Consider the following 17,451-nt stretch of genomic DNA (forward strand, 5'->3'; position numbering starts at 1 on the left):
AAAAGAGTGCAGGCTGATGTGGAGCTGACCAAGGAAAAATCACTTGATGCATCATCTGATCACTTGATTTGGTGGTGTGATAACCATAGAAATTAGAAGGCTAGTTTATGAAGCTCACAACGAGCAATGCAGAGGGCAACAAGTCTGGGTTTAACGTGGATGAAACAGAGAGAATCAGTGATGTAAACATGACTGAGAACAGAGACATTCCTGATCATTTGATCATCATCATCATCATCATCATCATCATCATCATCATCATCATCATCATCTTTTCTCTGCTTGTGTTTTATATGGTGGTTATTCATCCTGGATACATTCACTAGGTAACAAATTCCTTTTGTATCAATATATTAATATGATGTGAGGTTCAGTTACCAGCGTGACACAAAAACAGATAGTAGTAATGACTACTTTTTTACCTAAGTACATGTTTCATTTATAGTAAATGTTTGTTACAGTATAGCAACTTATTGAGCATTAACATTCGTAAAGTGAGTTTTAAACCTAAATAACACATTTAACAACAAAAATCAATACGCTATAAATTAAAAATGTAAATAATGTAAATGTTGTATTTTTCAAATAAAAAGGCAAAAAATAAAGTGATAGTTTTATTGTTGTTTTATACAAATGGTCTCTTTTTTTTCTTATTTGTATTTATACATTGTGTTGTGTATCTAGTGTATACTATAATATGAGTCTATTCTTTAATATACTTGCATTTATTTTTATTTGCTGCTGTAACAGAGAAATTTCCCCACTGTGGGACGAATAAAGGTACATCTTATCTTATCTTAAATTGCATGTCAAGCATTCCAGATACTCACCACATAATGCCTGATGAGATTTTCAGTGTTCTCAGACAGGTACTGACAGGAATCACAACTTCTCTGCTGTCTGAGATGTGTGAGCAACGGAGCTTCTGTTAGGAATGTGACAGAAGGACAATGTTGACATGAGAAAGAAAGGTGTTTCCCAGGTGTCTGTACATAATCAGGGACATGGTGCCTTTTTCAAATGCGAACGAAGGGCGTTTAATGCCTTACATGAACATGAGCAATTTAGATAGACACATCGACGTGATCTTTGTCGACCTAGATAGTCATGTAATCTATAATATTTGAGTAGGTCAGCTTTTTTTTTAATAGAAAATTGGGCTGCGAAATTTGCATGACCATATCATCAATGTCTTTAAATAGCCAATTAGAAGTGTAAAAACAGATTTAAAGAACAATAAAATATATATTAAATATATATTGTAAATTGTTACCTGAGAGTGCTTTTTACAGGGTTCTAAAGTCCTTGGTTTTTGCTGCTGCATGGAAAGATGGACATTAATAAGAAAAGCGTTACTGTCTCTAACATCATGCATATATATTTATAAAATATAATCGGACACACATACAATGGATGTGTAGACGCATATATACTTCTAAAATTCGAAAACACTTAATCCATGCATACTTGAAAACTTTAAACTCAGACGCTATGACATTAGCAAGGAACACCGCTAATGAAATAAACGAAGGTTAAATGAAGTTTAAAAGACAACATCTTTCTTTTACTTAGTTAATATAAAGACTTTTCCAATATTTTCCAATATAAAACTTACCTGAGAAAATTTCACCACCTTCACCTCCACGCTTCATTAAATGGCTCCTGGTTTTTGCCAGATTCATGTTTGCATATAGGGGTCATTAGGGGTCACCACAGCGGATCATCCGCATGTTTGATTTGGCACATGTTTTTATGCTGGATGCCCTTCCTAACGCAACCCTCCCCATTTATCCTGGCTTGGGACCGGCACTAAGAGTGGCAGCGGTGAGATAACCACTAGACCACCAGGGGACCTAGAGTCATGTTTGCATATCACATGGGTAAATAGGTTAAAAATGTATGCTACATTTACTTAATTTTAACAATTGTTGTCACCACTCACATTTTTTTACATTTACTTTATGCATACTCTTAAGTTCACCCTGTGATTTATATTTTCTTGTATGTACAAGGGTATGTTAAGTAAAACTCAGAAATTGGGAAATATGTTGTAAATCACTTTTTACATTGTTTACTGCTCCACTAAAATTGTTAGATGGTGTGCCACAGCCTTTATAAGGAACCTCTTGTGTATATAGGAGAATGTTTGGTTTATGAAGTGTGTCATTTGGCACTTTGCTGCCTTTAAAAAGAAAGCAAGGTTTTAAAATGGCCACATATTAATTATGTCACACCAGTTGTGTAACTGTTCCTGTTGTTATGTTAAATCATTGCAGTGAGCTAAATGTGTTTTGTCATTCTTCAAAAGAATTATACTATTACTGAACGTACAAGCAGCTGTATAAGGTACAGCATGCAGAATGGCCATGGTTTAAGATGTGGGTGTTTCCCACAGTTCTTTGACCTCGGAGCTACAGCAGTGCAAACACAAAATACTTTTGAACTTCCTCGTGGCAACACAAAAATAAGGTAGAGCTTAAAAAAACCCATACAAAGCAGGAAGCACTATATATATATAAAAAACAAATTCAGTAGATAAGGTGTTCTCATTATCAGTTTAAATGATTAACCCTTATTGAGGGTTCTGCCTGGCAATTTGCATAGACTTTATTGGTCTCTGTAGTAAAGTAAAGTGTAATTATTACCAGCAGCACATTTCATTTAAATATAAATTCTCCAAACTGATATGAGATGATCCAATTTATCTTTGTGGATCACCAGTGTAGTAAATTATAAATTTGATTCTGTAGAATCCATTTTTTCAGATCTACAAATATGGCAAAGATGCTAATTGTGTTGTTGCTGTTTCTCAGTGCACTGGGACCTGTTACAACAATCAAACTGGATGGAAATGGGTACACCGATATTCTTATAGTCATCAATCCAGCTGTGCCAGAGAATGAAGAACTAATCAATCAAATAAAGGTATCTTTTTGTTGTAATACTCAAAGAAATGAATTATTGAAATTTTAATGTGAGATAATTAGTAGGGTGGATTTTGGTGTTCATTTGAGAATGTTTAGTGCTAAAAAATTATTTTACGGTGGAGTTTCTTCATTTTTTTAATATCTGAGTAAAGAAAGGATGTAAATAAATGTGTGTTGTGTTGCAGTTTTTTATTTCAGCTCTTTAAATTTATTTATTCATTTAAATTTTTTATTAAAAATGGTCAAACAGAAATGCGGGCTGCATTAATCGCTCTTTAATAAAATTAGTGCCGTTAAAACGAATTTGCGGGTTTTTTTTCAAAGCCCTAATAATTAGTTATACTTTTCTGATCCTGTAGGTACAACATGTCAAAGAACATCATTAGAAATGTTGGATTATCATATAGGCTGAATATAAGACAGATGTTAAAGCATGTTAAATTGGAATTAAAATGTACTATAATTGTGTAATGCATACCTTGCTATGCATTATCCTACCTATACATGGTCTCTTGTCAGAAGCGACCACTAACAGTTAGTAGAGATCATTTCTATTAGGTTGAATTTAATTTAGTGGTCATTATATCTAGAATTTTGGCTGTTAAATTGGAATAAATTGTAGTCAATAGTAAATAGAAAGAGAGAAAAAAGTGTGTAAATTTATTAGGTGCATCTGTTTTGTATTTTTATAATAACAAAGCTGTTGCTGTATTTTTATAATAACAAAGCTGTTGCTGTTAATTCTTCATTCCATTTTCCATTATGTTTTTTACTTTAATGTTATTAAAATAATTATATTGCCTCAGCCCATTTTTAAAAGTTAAAGCAGCCATTTTAGTAAAGATAGGAAATTAAGAAAAGCATATTAGCTCCGACTGTCGCTGAATTCTATAAAACAATCAAGAATAAATATCAAAATAAACAGAAAATCGGTTTTACCCATGATTAGAATGAGTTTTAGCTTAATAGTATAGTTTAAAGTTAAGTTTAAGACATGCATGCACACCATCTGGACAGATAGCAGAAGATTTTTTTTAATGTATAAAAGACCTGGATTAACATGTGGGCAATAAAAACCCAGCTGAATGAAAAACATCAGTGATTGGGAAGAAATATGTGCCAAATGTTAAATATTGTCCCAGGTGATAAGACAGTTACTGGCCTGAATTACACATTTTGACGTCATAAACAATACATTTTATGAGACACTAAAATCCATTTACAGTCCTGACATTTACAACATTATGGTCACTATGAGACAATTTTTGTTGTCTAGGGTGTAGGAGCTCGTATATTTTGGTGTATATTGCCATAATTTGAACAGTAAAAGAAATAATTACAGAATACGTGGCCAGTTTATAACAGAGAAATCATGCAGATAATTTGTCTAGATATAATCACTGTCTGTATTACAGAATTAATGAAAAGAGATCACCATTTTTGTGGTGAACCATATAATTGGGATTTTTTTTAGTGATTGGTTTCTGCAATTTAAAGTTGATTACACCTCACAGGAAACCTCTTTCTTTTATACGGTAGAATTAGCAAAACTGATCCTTTAGGGATTCTGAACACTCAAACCAATAACCCTGTTTTGGTTAAAGTAACTGAACTCACACTATTTCTTGTTGTAAATGTTGACTAAAGCTTTTAAATGCTTCATGAAATGCAGTTATATTTTTAGTCCGGTTTCTCTCAAGGTTTCTTCCTTGGGAGTTTTTCCTTCTCACTATCGCCACTGGATCACTCAATAGGGATAAACTTATAGGAACTTATTTATAAATTTAAAATGTATGTTCAAAATCAATTTTCCTCTGTAAATGTACTTTGCAACATTGCAAAATTTGCAATACAATAAAAAATTCAAATGAACTTAATAGGATTTTTGGCATTTCACTGCTGCTACATGATTGACCGATTAGATCAATAAGAAGTACATGAATGTGTATGTGTTGCTAATAAGCCAGCATGAACAATGCTTTATGTAAGAGAAAGAGGAGAAATGGTTGATAAAGAGATTCATTGTGAATTCTGCAGTTAACAACGTAGACTTAAGAAATAATTAGAAATTAAAACAAAAAAGCTTCATCAATTTTATTACTTATATCAAATAATATGTTTATCTCTCTCACTCTTTCTCTCTCTTCACAGAAAATGGTTACTGGTGGATCAACATATCTGTTTGAAGCTTTAGACCGCAAGGTCTACTTCAAGGAAGTGAAAATACTAGTACCACCAAACTGGACATCAGGAATTTATGAGAGAGCAGGAACAGAATCATTTGACAAGGTACAATGTTTATTAAGTTTTACTAAAAAAAAGTGTTCAAAAAAATAATTCATTCGCATGGGACATAGTTTATAAAAAAAAAATTGTCTGTGCAATTAATACGGTATGTATAAATATGTATTTTGTTTGTAGGGCAAAATACGAATAGATGAGCCAAAACCTGATTTTGGTGATGATCCATACACTCTTCAACCCGAAGGCTGTGGAATTGAAGCTAAATACATTCATTTTACCCCAAACTTCTTGTTAAACAGAGATCTTATTGAAGTGTATGGACCTGCAGGTAAGAATTAGCTAAACACACACATTAGAATTAGAATTCCCCAACCCCCCCGCCCCACCCGTTTCCCGGGTTTCTTTCCTTCCGAAAAAGGTTTTCATAAGTATTCGGACAGAGTCTCTTTATTGCCTGTGCTATTCCTCCTGGAGTAGTGTTATTTTTTCTAGTGGCAACCTGCTTTTGGCTCCTTCCTGCCAGTCATCCCTGACAAACACTTCTGATCTAACATACTAATGTCTTATTCAACAGTGATCAGTAACTTTAAGATTACCTTGACTAAATCAAATGTCTTATTTTTTCCATCCTCTGTAGCAAAATCTGACAAATACATATTTTTCAATTCAGACAGGGTTTTTGTGCATGAATGGGCTCACCTCAGATGGGGAGTATTTGATGAATATAATTTAGGAGAACCATTTTACTTGTCTGCTGCTGGTCAGATTCAACCGACAAGGTTTTACTATTATTGTCAATAAATTACCATATATTGTTATTAAACATAAATGCACATTGCGAGAATAGTCGTCGGTAATTTGTTATATTTTATTTTCAGGTGTACTGATAAGATTTCTGGTGAATGGGTTGAAATTATTAATCAGAATCCGAAACCTTGCCAAATTGATGCATCTGGCAAACCCACATCCAGTTGTGAATTTTTTCCAGATTATATACAAACTGCAAAGGCCTCAATAATGTTCATGCAAAGCTTATTTTCAGTGAGTATTGCCACGGTTCAAATTGTTTCAAGAAGTTTTTCACAAATGCTCAAATGGTAGTGTAGATATGAATGCTAACACAAGCAGACAGTTGAAATCAGGATTTAGTCAACAAAGTTGCTTTTCGATTTTTACCCTGAAGTTTGCATTTTTTCCTGTGTAGGTAAAAACTTTTTGTGAAGAGAAGGAACATAACTATGAAGCCCCCAATGAACAGAATAAACAGTGTGGAAAAGCAACACGTACAGTAATCTTTGAGAACTCGGTAGACAAAGATGCCCTTCGCATTCTGAATCCTTTGTCATCTGTACCAACACCTCCAACATTCAAAATCATACAGAGAGGAATCCGGGTCGTCTGTCTTGTCCTTGATGTCTCTGGAAGCATGCAAGTATGTTAAAATAAAATAAAAAGTTTAAAGTTTTAAATCAAAATGTGGCCTTAGAGTTACTATACATTTAAATGTTACAATTAAATAAAATAGATAGATAGATAGATGGATGGATGGATGGATGGATGGATGGATGGATGGATGGATGGATGGATGGATGGATGGATGGATGGATAGATAGATAGATAGATAGATAGATAGATAGATAGATAGATAGATAGATAGATAGATAGATAGATAGATAGATAGATAGAACTTTAGGTAGTTTAGCACCTACCAGAACTGCAAATAGTAACAACTGTGCACATTGACATTAAAATTGTAAAACTTGCGTATTAAATAAATGTAATGCACACAGATTGAAGTAGTTTAAGTCTTTGGTTCTTTTATTTGTAATGATTCTGACTCTTAACAAAAACCCAATTCAATGTCTTAAAAAATTTTAATATGGTGACATGCCAATCAGCTACTCAACTCAAAACACCTGCAAAGGTTTACTGAGCCTTCAAAATGGTCTTTAAGTTTGGTTCACTAGGCTACACAATCATGGGGAAGACTGTTGATCTGACAGTTGTCTGGAAGACAATCATTGACAACCTTCACAAGGAGGGGAAGCCACTAACATTCATTGCTGAAGAAACTGCTGTATACATGCATGTTCAAAGTGTGGAAGAAAAAGATGCACAACCAACTGAGAGAACCGCAGCCTTAAGAGGCTCGTCAAGCAAAATCGATCCAAGAATTTGGGTTTACTTCACAAGAAATGGAATGAGACTGGGGTCAAGGCATCAAGAGCCACTACACACAGGCTCTGGCATGGAGAAGTTGATGCTGGATCTGTGATGATCACAAATGCTGAGCTTATAAAACTAGGAGCTACTAACCATATAGACTGTATAAGACTGCAGAAAGAACATCACTTATAATCTTATACTCCAGTAATCATGTTAGTTCTCACTCTCCAGTGTTCTGTATTGTTGAAAGATTTATGATCAAACTCTTGATGTCACACAAATGAGGATGGGTTACCCTTTTGAGTTCGGTTCCTCTCAAGGTTTCTTCCTCATAACATCTAAGGGAGTTTTTCCTTGCCACAGTCGCCAGCGGCTTGCTCATCAGGGACAAATTCACACCGTTCACCTTAACTGTTGATTTGTGTAAAGCTGCTTTGAGACAATGTCTGTTGTGAAAAGCGCTATACAAATAAACTTGACTTGACACAGACGTGTCAAAGAATTTGGCTATAGTTGTCGTATTTCTCTTATTAAGCCACTCCTAAACCACAGACAATTTCAGAGGAGTCTTATCTGGGCTAAAGAGAAGAAGAACTGGACTGTTGCCCAGTGGTCCAAGGTCCTCTTTTCAGATGAGAGCAAGTTTTGTATTTAATTTGGAAACCAAGATCCTAGAGTCTGTAGGAAGGGTGGAGAAGCTAATAGCCCAAGTTGCTTGAAGTCCACTGTTAAGTTTCCACTGTCTGTGATGATTTGGGGTGCAATGTCATCTGCTGGGGTTGGTCCACTTTGTCTTTTGAAAACGAAAGTCACTGCACCCGTTTACCAAGAAATTTCTGAGCACTTCATGCTTCCTTCTGCTGAGTGGCTTTTCAAAGATGCTGATTTAATTTTCCAGCAGGATTTGGCACCTGCCCACACTTCCAAAAGCACCAAAGGTTGGTTAAATGACAATGATTTTGGTGTGCTTGACTGGCCAGTAAACTCACCAGACCTGAGAATCTATGGGGACCATAGAAAATCTATGGGGTATTGTCAAGAGGAAAATGAGAAACAAGAGACAACAAAATGCAAATGAGCTGAAGGCTTCTGCCAAAGAAACCCGGGCTTCCATACCACCTCAGCAGTGCCACAGACAGATTACCTCCATGCCAAGCCAAATTGAGGCAGTAATTAAAGCAAGTATTGAGTACATATACAGTAAATGAACATACTTTCCAGAAGGCCAACAATTCACAAAAAATTTTTTTTCATTGGTCTTATGAAGTATTAACATTTTTTTAGAGTAAATTTGTTTGGTTTTTGTTAAATGTGAGCCAAACTCATCAAAATTAAAAGAACCAAAGACTAAAACTACTTCAGTCTGTGTGCATTGAATTTATTTAATACACGAGTTTACTACTGCAGTTCAGTTGATGTAGAAACTGAAGAGAATGCGCTCTTTAGTCTTCATGGCACTGAGGGTCAGGTTGGTTGGTGGCTGCTAGGCTAGAAAAGTCTCACAGCATTTCGTGATATAGTCATAAAATAGATTAAATTTGGTGACTAAATCAGGAAATGCCATGAAACTGTGTTGGAGGCAAACAGGTGAAAATAATTCAGGCATTCTGCAGCTGAATGCTTGGGCATTGGAATGATGGTTGTAGTCTTCAGGCATATGGGAACCATGTCCTTGGCCAGTGACAGGTTAAAAACATCAGTAAAGACTTGTGCCAGTTGTCCAGCAAATACCCTGAGAACATGCCCCGGTACAGCACTTGTTTAATTGAAAAATTGTAAATAAAACCTTCAATAAAAATGTTTAAAATTAACTGTTCTGTACATATTTGTGTTTTTAGATAATGGGTAATATTTGATTTTTTTTTTTTAAAGGGGCTGAGAATAATTCAACAACAACGAGCTGCTACGATTTTCTTAAACCAAATAATAGATGAAAAACAATTTGTGGGTCTGGTGACTTTTAGTACTGATGCTAAAATACTAAGCCCACTGACAAAAATAGATGGACCGACCACAAGACAGAAACTAATTAATAGCTTGCCAACAGTTGCAAGTGGGTCAACATATATTTGTAAAGGACTCAGAAAAGGCTTTGAGGTGAGACACAAATATCTAATACTATCTTATGCATTGCAGAGATTAAGTGAATTAAATTCCACTGTCACACTGGTCTGTGAATTGTGATTAATGACTATTTCTCTTTCCTTTTCAGCTTCTTCGAACGGATGACGGAAAAACAATAGGAGATGAAATTATTTTTCTGACGGATGGAGAAGCAACTGATAAAGTTCAGGACTGTTTGCAGGAATCTGTTCAAAGTGATGCAATTATTCACACTTTAGCTTTTGGCCTGAATGCAGACAATATACTGAGAACCATGGCAGAGCAAACCGGTAAGATTCTCTGAATGTGATATTGCATATCGATATTGATTTTGATATATTACCTGGTCTGTCTAATCATTTCACAGTTTATAGTTTCAGCTCTAAATCTAGAGCAGAGTAAATACATACATGCATTGAATAACACTGCACTACTGTTGCTGCATTACATTCTATAACAATAAAATTTGGATTCTTATTCATTTAGATGGCAAGTTTATCGTAGCCGAAGAATCTATACTTTCCAACCAGCTCGTGGATGCCTTTTCCTCATTGACAGTGTATGATGGAAACTCCTTCACACAGCCCATTCAGGTTAGTGACGCACATCCACCACAAGAAATTTTATCATCACAAGTCAGAGTATTCACATAATATTTATTACTTTTTTTAACAGCTTGAAAGCATTGGAACCGATGTTAAATATTGGTTTAATGGAACAGTTCCCATCGACCGGTCTGTAGGAAACCGCACCACCTTTACAATAATATATGAAAGACGTGCACCAACTGTGAATATAGTGTCACCAAGTGGTGTGGTTTACGATCAGAGACACATCACTGACAGTGCAAACACAATCACTTTCACTATTCCAGGAACTGCAGAGGTTATTTTAAAGTATTTTGTATCACAACACAATATTATAAATTAACAAAAGAAAAAATACTAATGCAAGACAATTTCATTCCCTGTTTTGTATTGAAGCCAGGAAATTGGAGGTACAGCTTCTTCAATAAAGAAACATCTGCACAACAAATGAGTTTAACAGTAATTAGTCGGGCAGCTCATGAAGATGTTTACCCAGTCACAGTTACAGCCAGAATGGACCAGCAGACCAGTGATGGAACCAAACCCATGGTTGTGTTGGCTGAGGTCAGTCAGAATTATAATCCTGTATTGGGGGCCAGTGTTTGGGCAAACCTGAGATCAGATACTGGGCACTCAGAAGAACTTCAACTCCTTGATAACGGAGCAGGTAACAATTTAAAAATGTTAACTTGCATACAATAAGAAATGCTGGGGAAATTATTCAATCAAACATTAAATGAAACATTAGACAAATAGCATGTATTCATGTACATTATTACAGGAGCTGATGTGTTTAAAGATGATGGGATCTATTCAAGATATTTCACTAAATTAAGGCGTGGAAAATACAATCTAAAAGTGAGAGTGGAAAATCAACAGGGAGCAGTCCAGGTTTTCTCCAGCAGACACAGTGGCAGTCTGTATATACCCGGATATATTGTGGATGGTAACTATTGTTTTCTTTTTACTCAGTCAAATACAAAAAAAACCTTTAAATCTATCAAATATAAAGTTTTATATGAATACAAAAATTGGAACAGTATGACTGCATTTTGAATGAGGTGCAGAATATGTGCTGTTGTTTGTGCAATATATGCAATATATTTGTTTGATAAAACTGAGATAGCGATGTTATAGGGACAAGCCCTAGCTATTATCTAATTTGTTTACTTAGTGTTTACATAATGCTTAATAAGTCTATTTATCCAAAAGTATTTTGAATATCAGTTATCAAAACAATACACGTCAGGAAAACATTACACATTGCCAGGAATGCCCCCTTTGGCGGCTGTCAAATCTCCATTTTCTCTGAAGCTCCAGGCTTCAGTCGTGCACACCTGGGGCTCATTAACCACTCGTCCCCAGCTCCTATATTAACCCCCATTTACCCACACTCCCTGTTCGTATTATTGTTCGTATGTGTTGGTGCATTTTGGTGGTCGTATATGTGTTTGTGCCTAGTCGATATTGTGCTTGCCTATTCCTATGCGGACTCCGCACTCTCTTCACGGCTGTGCTTTCTTCCCAAAGCACATCCGGGATTACCCCTCTCCTTCCATGCGTTTGCCCTTGGACTTTGTGGACCTCGCCCCTCCAGGGCATACCATGGATATCTCACTTGGGACTGATCTACGTGGTATATGCTCAACATGGGGGTAATTGGGGCATCCTACAATGATTGAGGCAGCCTGGTGGTCTTGGTGCAAAGTGTGCAAATTCAATGTTTTTGTGTAAAATTTATGCATATCTGATGCATCATTTATAATGGCCTTTAACCACTCTATTTGCATTGCATCATTTGTCACCGCTTGATTTGAATTGTTCTGGGCCCAGCAATGCTACAAGGTCTCATGGACAAAACGCTCCACCCACACAATGAATATCCCTGTTATGCGGTGAACAAAAACGGAGGCGGAAGCCGAAGCACAGTTCGCTTGGGTTTAATGAGTGCAGAGAAAACACAAACACACACAAAGCAGTCCCATTTCATCCTGAACCACATTTTTGTGTTCAGATAACCAGTATGGCCAACCAAACCTGGATAAGTCTTAATGTGCTTAGTAAGGTTTGTGTGACCAGGGAGAGGCAAAACACATAAGAAAATACCCCATGCAACTAGCAAGAGGTGATTTTTATGTGGGGCTGGGGTAAATTGGGGCACACTTTTGAACTTACCTCTGGTCCCAGCTCTTCCCTCTTTTAAGAACCACTTTTATCAAAGCCACAGGCAATGCTCCCTTCCATGGTTTTTACAAAAGTAAGGTGGTATGTTTGCATCCTTGTGTCTGATCTATCTGAAAGTGTTTAGAATTCTCCAGCTTACCTTGTGAACTCCTTGTGAGTCCTTGCCAAATTCCTGTAGGGGATCACCTCTTTTATAATGCCAGGATTGATGTTCTTATGCGTGTAGAAAATGTTCCCGTGTTAACTGGCACAATGTGAGATTTGCTCTCAGGTCAAGAGTATATTGATTTTGATATTTGCTACTAACCCCCAAATACGTATTTAAATAGGACACTTCTTGTACTGCCAATATCAGGGGCTCAAGCCAATTCCACATGTCATCATTAACAAGCTTGAGAATCATGTTTTTAAGCATTTCAGCAAAGTTTTTGACCAGGCTGTCCATGTGCAAATAGTAAATACTAGTGTGAATCAACAATACTTTTTTTTTTTTTTACAATTTGTGAGGCGTCCATGACATTAATGCGGTGCTCTGGTCGGTCAGGATCTCTTTCAGGACCTTGACTTGGTACAAAACCCCACATTGAATTAGGTTGTGATAGAAAGTGGTCTGGTTACACCCCAGGTCCACCAAGGCCTTTTGTATACTCTCCTGTATTCTCACTTACACACATTATGCTACTGCTTGATCAGGGGAGGTCGTAGAACATCAGGGATCAGGATCAGTGTTCCTGCTTTTATGAGGGAATGCTGATCATGAAAAAGCTTGTTTCCACTCTGTGCTAGCAGACCTGCTCAGGTCCCGGAGGGTCAGACGATGCCAGAAAGATCCTTACAAACAGATCACAATACATATGCAATTGTTTATAAGTAAATACTTTATAAGATATAAATGCTTATATATGCATATTTAACCTGTATGTTAGAGAACAGTGTTACAGTCCTTGGGATACAGAGGTTGGGATAGTGTTGAAGAAAGTAAGGATAAGGTGGGGATGGTGTTGGGGCTCTGACTTTGTATGTGTCCACTCTTTCTTAAAATACAATTAGACCAGATTAAGAATTGGATTGTAATTATAAAAGCAAACATTACTTACATATGATAATATGATACATCAAGAAGGCAGACAAAAAAGAAATCAGTGATGGTGAGTAGTCATTATGATCCAAAAAAAAAAAAAAAAAAAGGTTTAAAGAACAAAGAAAAACTGTGGTGGTTTATTTTCGCATCTCTTGGTTTAGCTGTATATTAAAAAATCAACAAAGTTATCTGCCAAATAATTTAAATAATAGGAAATACAGCAATAACTGGCAATTGCATCCTTTTTCCAGGTGAAGTGAAATTAAACCCTCCTAAGCCCCCAATAAATGTGCAGCCAGTTGATGTGGGCAACTTCACAAGAACAGTAACTGGGGAAAGTTTTGAAGTGGAAAGAGACACAACTATAAATTTCCCTCCAAACAAGATCACGGATCTAATTGCGGAAATCAAGGAAGACACCGTGCTTCTCAACTGGACAGCTCCTGGTGAGGACTTTGATGTGGGAAAAGGTGAGTCTTTTGCAAGTTTATACCAGTCAAGATAAGAATCTTTAACATTATTTAATATTATAATGTTTTTTTTATAAATTTGGCATTTGGCAAGACACATTTTTTCTTATTTATTTATTCATACAACTGAGCATCTAAGGGTTTAAGGCCCTTGCTCAGGGGCAGTAGTGACAGCTCGTGATCTACAGTCCAATTACAGTCCAATTACAGTTCTAACCACTAAGTTACCAGCTTCACCATTTTCTCTATTTATATCAATCAACAAATGTTGTCATGTTCCTGTGATATTAAAAATGTTTAATCATCCAGCATTTTTAGGTGGAAAGAAATGCTCTGAAAGTGATAGCAATCTTTTATTTATGCGTTTATTATTAGGTATATTCACTGTGACACGTCTGCTATTTGTTTCCCAATAAATTAGCTGACAAGAGAAGCAATAAAGTATTAGAACTTTGTAAAAGGGAAAAATATTTCTTCATCTGACAAAAGGCTTTTACTATATATGTAGTGTCACTTGTAGGTGGACTCTATGCTAGATTGCTACAGGGTGTGTTTCCACCTCACCCAGTGTTCCCCAGTATAGTCTCTGAATTCACTATGGCCTTTTTTAGGATAAATCAGTTACTGAATGCTATAAGACAGTTTACTGCTGTATTTGATACAAATAATGTAATGTACTTGCTCCAATTCAATAAAGTTTAGAACAAAAAAGTTTTTTGCTTAAGAAAGCAAAAATAAAAATACTATGCAAAATTTGCTACACTACTCAACGCAGTTTCATAGCAACTGTTTAACATGTGGTTGTAAATAGTTATAGTTATAATCTGAATACTGTGGGTGTATACACTTAGCATATTAATATTTTTTTATTCAAGTTTCTATCCCAGTATACATACAAAATAGTTATCAGAGTACAGATTACCTCAGAAAATGAAGTCAGTATGTTTTAAATCTCTAAAAGTTAAATGTTTTTCTGTTTCAAGCCAAATCCTATGAAATCAGATGGAGTGACGATTTCAAGATGCTTCAAAATAATTTCACCAGCTGTGATCTGGACAACAGTTCATCACTTGTTCCTCAAGAGTCAGGCTTTGCTGAACAATACTTTTTTCAGCCTAATATTACAATTAAAAATGGCACCACACTTTTCTTTGCTGTTCAGTCAATTGACAAAGAGTCGACCAAGTCTGAGGTATCCAACATTGCTCGAGCAACAAATTATGTCCCAGGACCCTCACCTATTTCAAATCAAGGCCTAAATCTAATTGCTATCATCATATCTGTCTGTGTTGTGGCCATAGTGGCATGTGTTTTAGCTGTAGTCATCACATGGGCAGTAAAATGTTAAAGAAATTACTGATGTTAATAAAACTCAATACACTGCACTGCAATGTTCACATCTGTCTCAAAGTATGTTATTTTCTGAAACTTAAACTAGTAATAACCTAAGATTACTTCTATTGATTTATGAATATTTAAATATCATGATTAACACCAGTTAAAAGTATAGAAATTCACAAAAATCTCAATTTGACTTGTCACATATCAGTTATGTTTGATAATGTGTCATAAGTTCATATTAGATGGATATTACATATGTACACATAATGAAACCTCTACTGGAACACGGAACAGATTTGTAGTAGACGATTCTCTGAAATATATAGTTACTTATTTAATGTGGAACTTAGCAAATATTATGATCTGATTCTCTTTTGTTAAAGGTGATTTATTATACGGTTGAACTAAAAAGCTTCCCTTTATTTTAATACTCTGTTAATTCACTGATCAAATCTCCCATCATTGTACAAACTGGAACACATTCTTACATCTTACATGACACAATTATTATAATCTACAATAAATACAACTCTTAAAACATTCATTGAAAGATAAAATCTCAAGCAGTACAGCACTGTTAATCATACTGAACTCAAACAAATGACAATGTACAATTATTTAATAAAAATTTCTGTTGTAAAACAATTGTCATCCTTTTTTTTTTAATCCTAAAAATAAAGCGCTTATAAAATATAGCTCTTAATTCTTTTAAAATGATTTATTTGTTCCTCAAAAAAAGGAAAAAGATACACAAGGAAAAGGCAAAATGTTTACAACACATACTACTAGTGTACACACTACAGTTTGATAGATAAATGTTGTTTTGCATGCCATGGTTTCCTGAATAATTTATAGACAAAAAAAAGCAGGTTTTAGTTTAGTTTAGTTTTATTAGGTTTATTTTTAGTTTGGCTTTAAAGTTTAGCTTTTGTTTATAAACAGGTGCCAAATGACATGACTACAGAGACATTGGATTAAATAATAAATTAAAATAAAATAAGGAAATGCGTACAGAGAATGTTGATAAAGAAGTATAGAGAAGGTCAGAAGGAGTTGCATTGTGTGTTTGTGGATTTAGGGAAAGCGTATGACAGGGTGCTGAGAGAGGAGTTGTGGTATTGTATGAGGAAGTCATGTGTGTCAGAGAAGTATGTGAGGGTGGTGCAGGACATGTATGAGGACAGTGTGACAGCAGTGAAGTGTGCAGTAGGAACGACAGACTGGTTCAAGGTAGAGGTTGGACTGCATCTGAGTTCTTTCCTGTTTGCAGTGGTGATGGACAGGTTAACAGGCGAGGTCAGAAAGGAGTCTTCGTGGACTATGATGTTTGCGGATGATATTTTTAATTTGTGGTGAGAGTAGGGAGCAGCTTGAGAAGAGCCTAGAGAGCTGGAGGTACGCGCTGGAGAGAAGGGGAATGAAAGTCAGTAGGAGCAAGACATGTGTGTGATTCAGAGGGAGGGCAGTGGAGTGGTGCAGTTGCAAGGAGAAGAGGTGGAGAAGGTGAAGGAGTTCAGGTATTTGGGGTCAACAGTGCAAAGTAATGGAGAGTGTGTTAGAGAAGTGAAGAAAAGAGTGCAGCAGTGGCTGACCGTGCATTTGGTAACTGGGCCTTCAGTGGGGATTTACTTGACTTAATGCACCAGTTAATGCCACCACTATCACGTCGCAATTATAAAAGCCATCAATACTACACAAAAATGCAATATAACAACTCGAGACATTACGGAGAGGCATTTCACATATTAAGGGTAAATACAATTTTTACTAAAACAAGCTCCAAACCTCTACACTACAACTGCAACTGTACCACCTACATCATCTGGACTAGTTCAGAATCAATATTTGTGTAATAACATGACAAAAACATAAAAAATGTAAATAAAATACAACCTACTCACCAGAGATGCAGACTCATAATCTGCACCGCTCCTCAGAGGCTGTAAGCCAGTGGTACCGCTCGTATTCACTGGTCTGGAAGTGGAGAACAAACCCTTTCCCAGGCTGAGACAAGCTAGCTAGCTTCAGGGTTGGCCAACCTCCTCACGATGTCTAGCTTTTTTTGAAAATGTATTTTTAAGTATGTCTGAGACCAAATAAATTTCTCTTTCTCCATAGGCATAAATAAGTCTAACTCAGATGTATTATTGTGTGAACTTGGATATTGTCTATAAAGAATACAGCGGATCATCCTTCTCCATACCCCACTCTCCTCTACATCTGTTGACCCCAGGTACCTAAAGTCATCCACCTTCATCACTTCTTGCAGGTGATCACTAGATTAAAATCCTAGCCTTGTAAAAAAAACAAAAATTATGCTATTTGTCTATAATGATCAGTACAACCTA

General features: G+C 35.9%; 1 protein-coding gene and 1 long non-coding RNA gene across 4 annotated transcripts in view; one reads left to right on the forward strand and one right to left on the reverse strand.

Annotated features, from left to right (window-relative positions):
- Positions 1 to 2,660: 2,660 nt before the first annotated feature.
- LOC310730087 (calcium-activated chloride channel regulator 3A-1-like) overlaps positions 2,661 to 17,451 on the forward strand; it is a 37,714-nt gene continuing 22,923 nt past the window's right edge. Inside the window, exons 1-14 of one of the 3 annotated variants that reach the window (XM_083548856.1) lie at positions 2,663 to 2,925; positions 5,079 to 5,216; positions 5,349 to 5,499; positions 5,842 to 5,950; positions 6,050 to 6,212; positions 6,376 to 6,603; positions 9,210 to 9,434; positions 9,550 to 9,730; positions 9,927 to 10,033; positions 10,116 to 10,325; positions 10,424 to 10,694; positions 10,809 to 10,973; positions 13,544 to 13,762; positions 14,746 to 15,748. In XM_083548856.1, the coding sequence (XP_083404982.1) occupies positions 2,776 to 2,925; positions 5,079 to 5,216; positions 5,349 to 5,499; positions 5,842 to 5,950; positions 6,050 to 6,212; positions 6,376 to 6,603; positions 9,210 to 9,434; positions 9,550 to 9,730; positions 9,927 to 10,033; positions 10,116 to 10,325; positions 10,424 to 10,694; positions 10,809 to 10,973; positions 13,544 to 13,762; positions 14,746 to 15,110 (2,682 nt within the window). In that variant the 5' untranslated portion in view covers positions 2,663 to 2,775 and the 3' untranslated portion in view covers positions 15,111 to 15,748. Of the gene's footprint in view, positions 2,926 to 5,078; positions 5,217 to 5,348; positions 5,500 to 5,841; positions 5,951 to 6,049; positions 6,213 to 6,375; positions 6,604 to 9,209; positions 9,435 to 9,549; positions 9,731 to 9,926; positions 10,034 to 10,115; positions 10,326 to 10,423; positions 10,695 to 10,808; positions 10,999 to 13,543; positions 13,763 to 14,745; positions 15,749 to 17,451 lie in introns of those variants that run through there. The other 2 variants (XM_083548857.1, XM_083548858.1) reach the window with 2 other exon arrangements.
- LOC310730159 overlaps positions 6,470 to 17,451 on the reverse strand; it is a 52,887-nt gene continuing 41,905 nt past the window's right edge. Inside the window, exon 3 of the long non-coding RNA XR_014534738.1 lies at positions 6,470 to 6,589. This is a non-coding gene — a long non-coding RNA (uncharacterized lncRNA). The remainder of the gene's footprint in view (positions 6,590 to 17,451) is intronic.

This window comes from Silurus aristotelis (assembly GCF_946808225.1).
Source record: "Silurus aristotelis genome assembly, chromosome: 8".
Classification (NCBI taxonomy): domain Eukaryota; kingdom Metazoa; phylum Chordata; class Actinopteri; order Siluriformes; family Siluridae; genus Silurus; species Silurus aristotelis.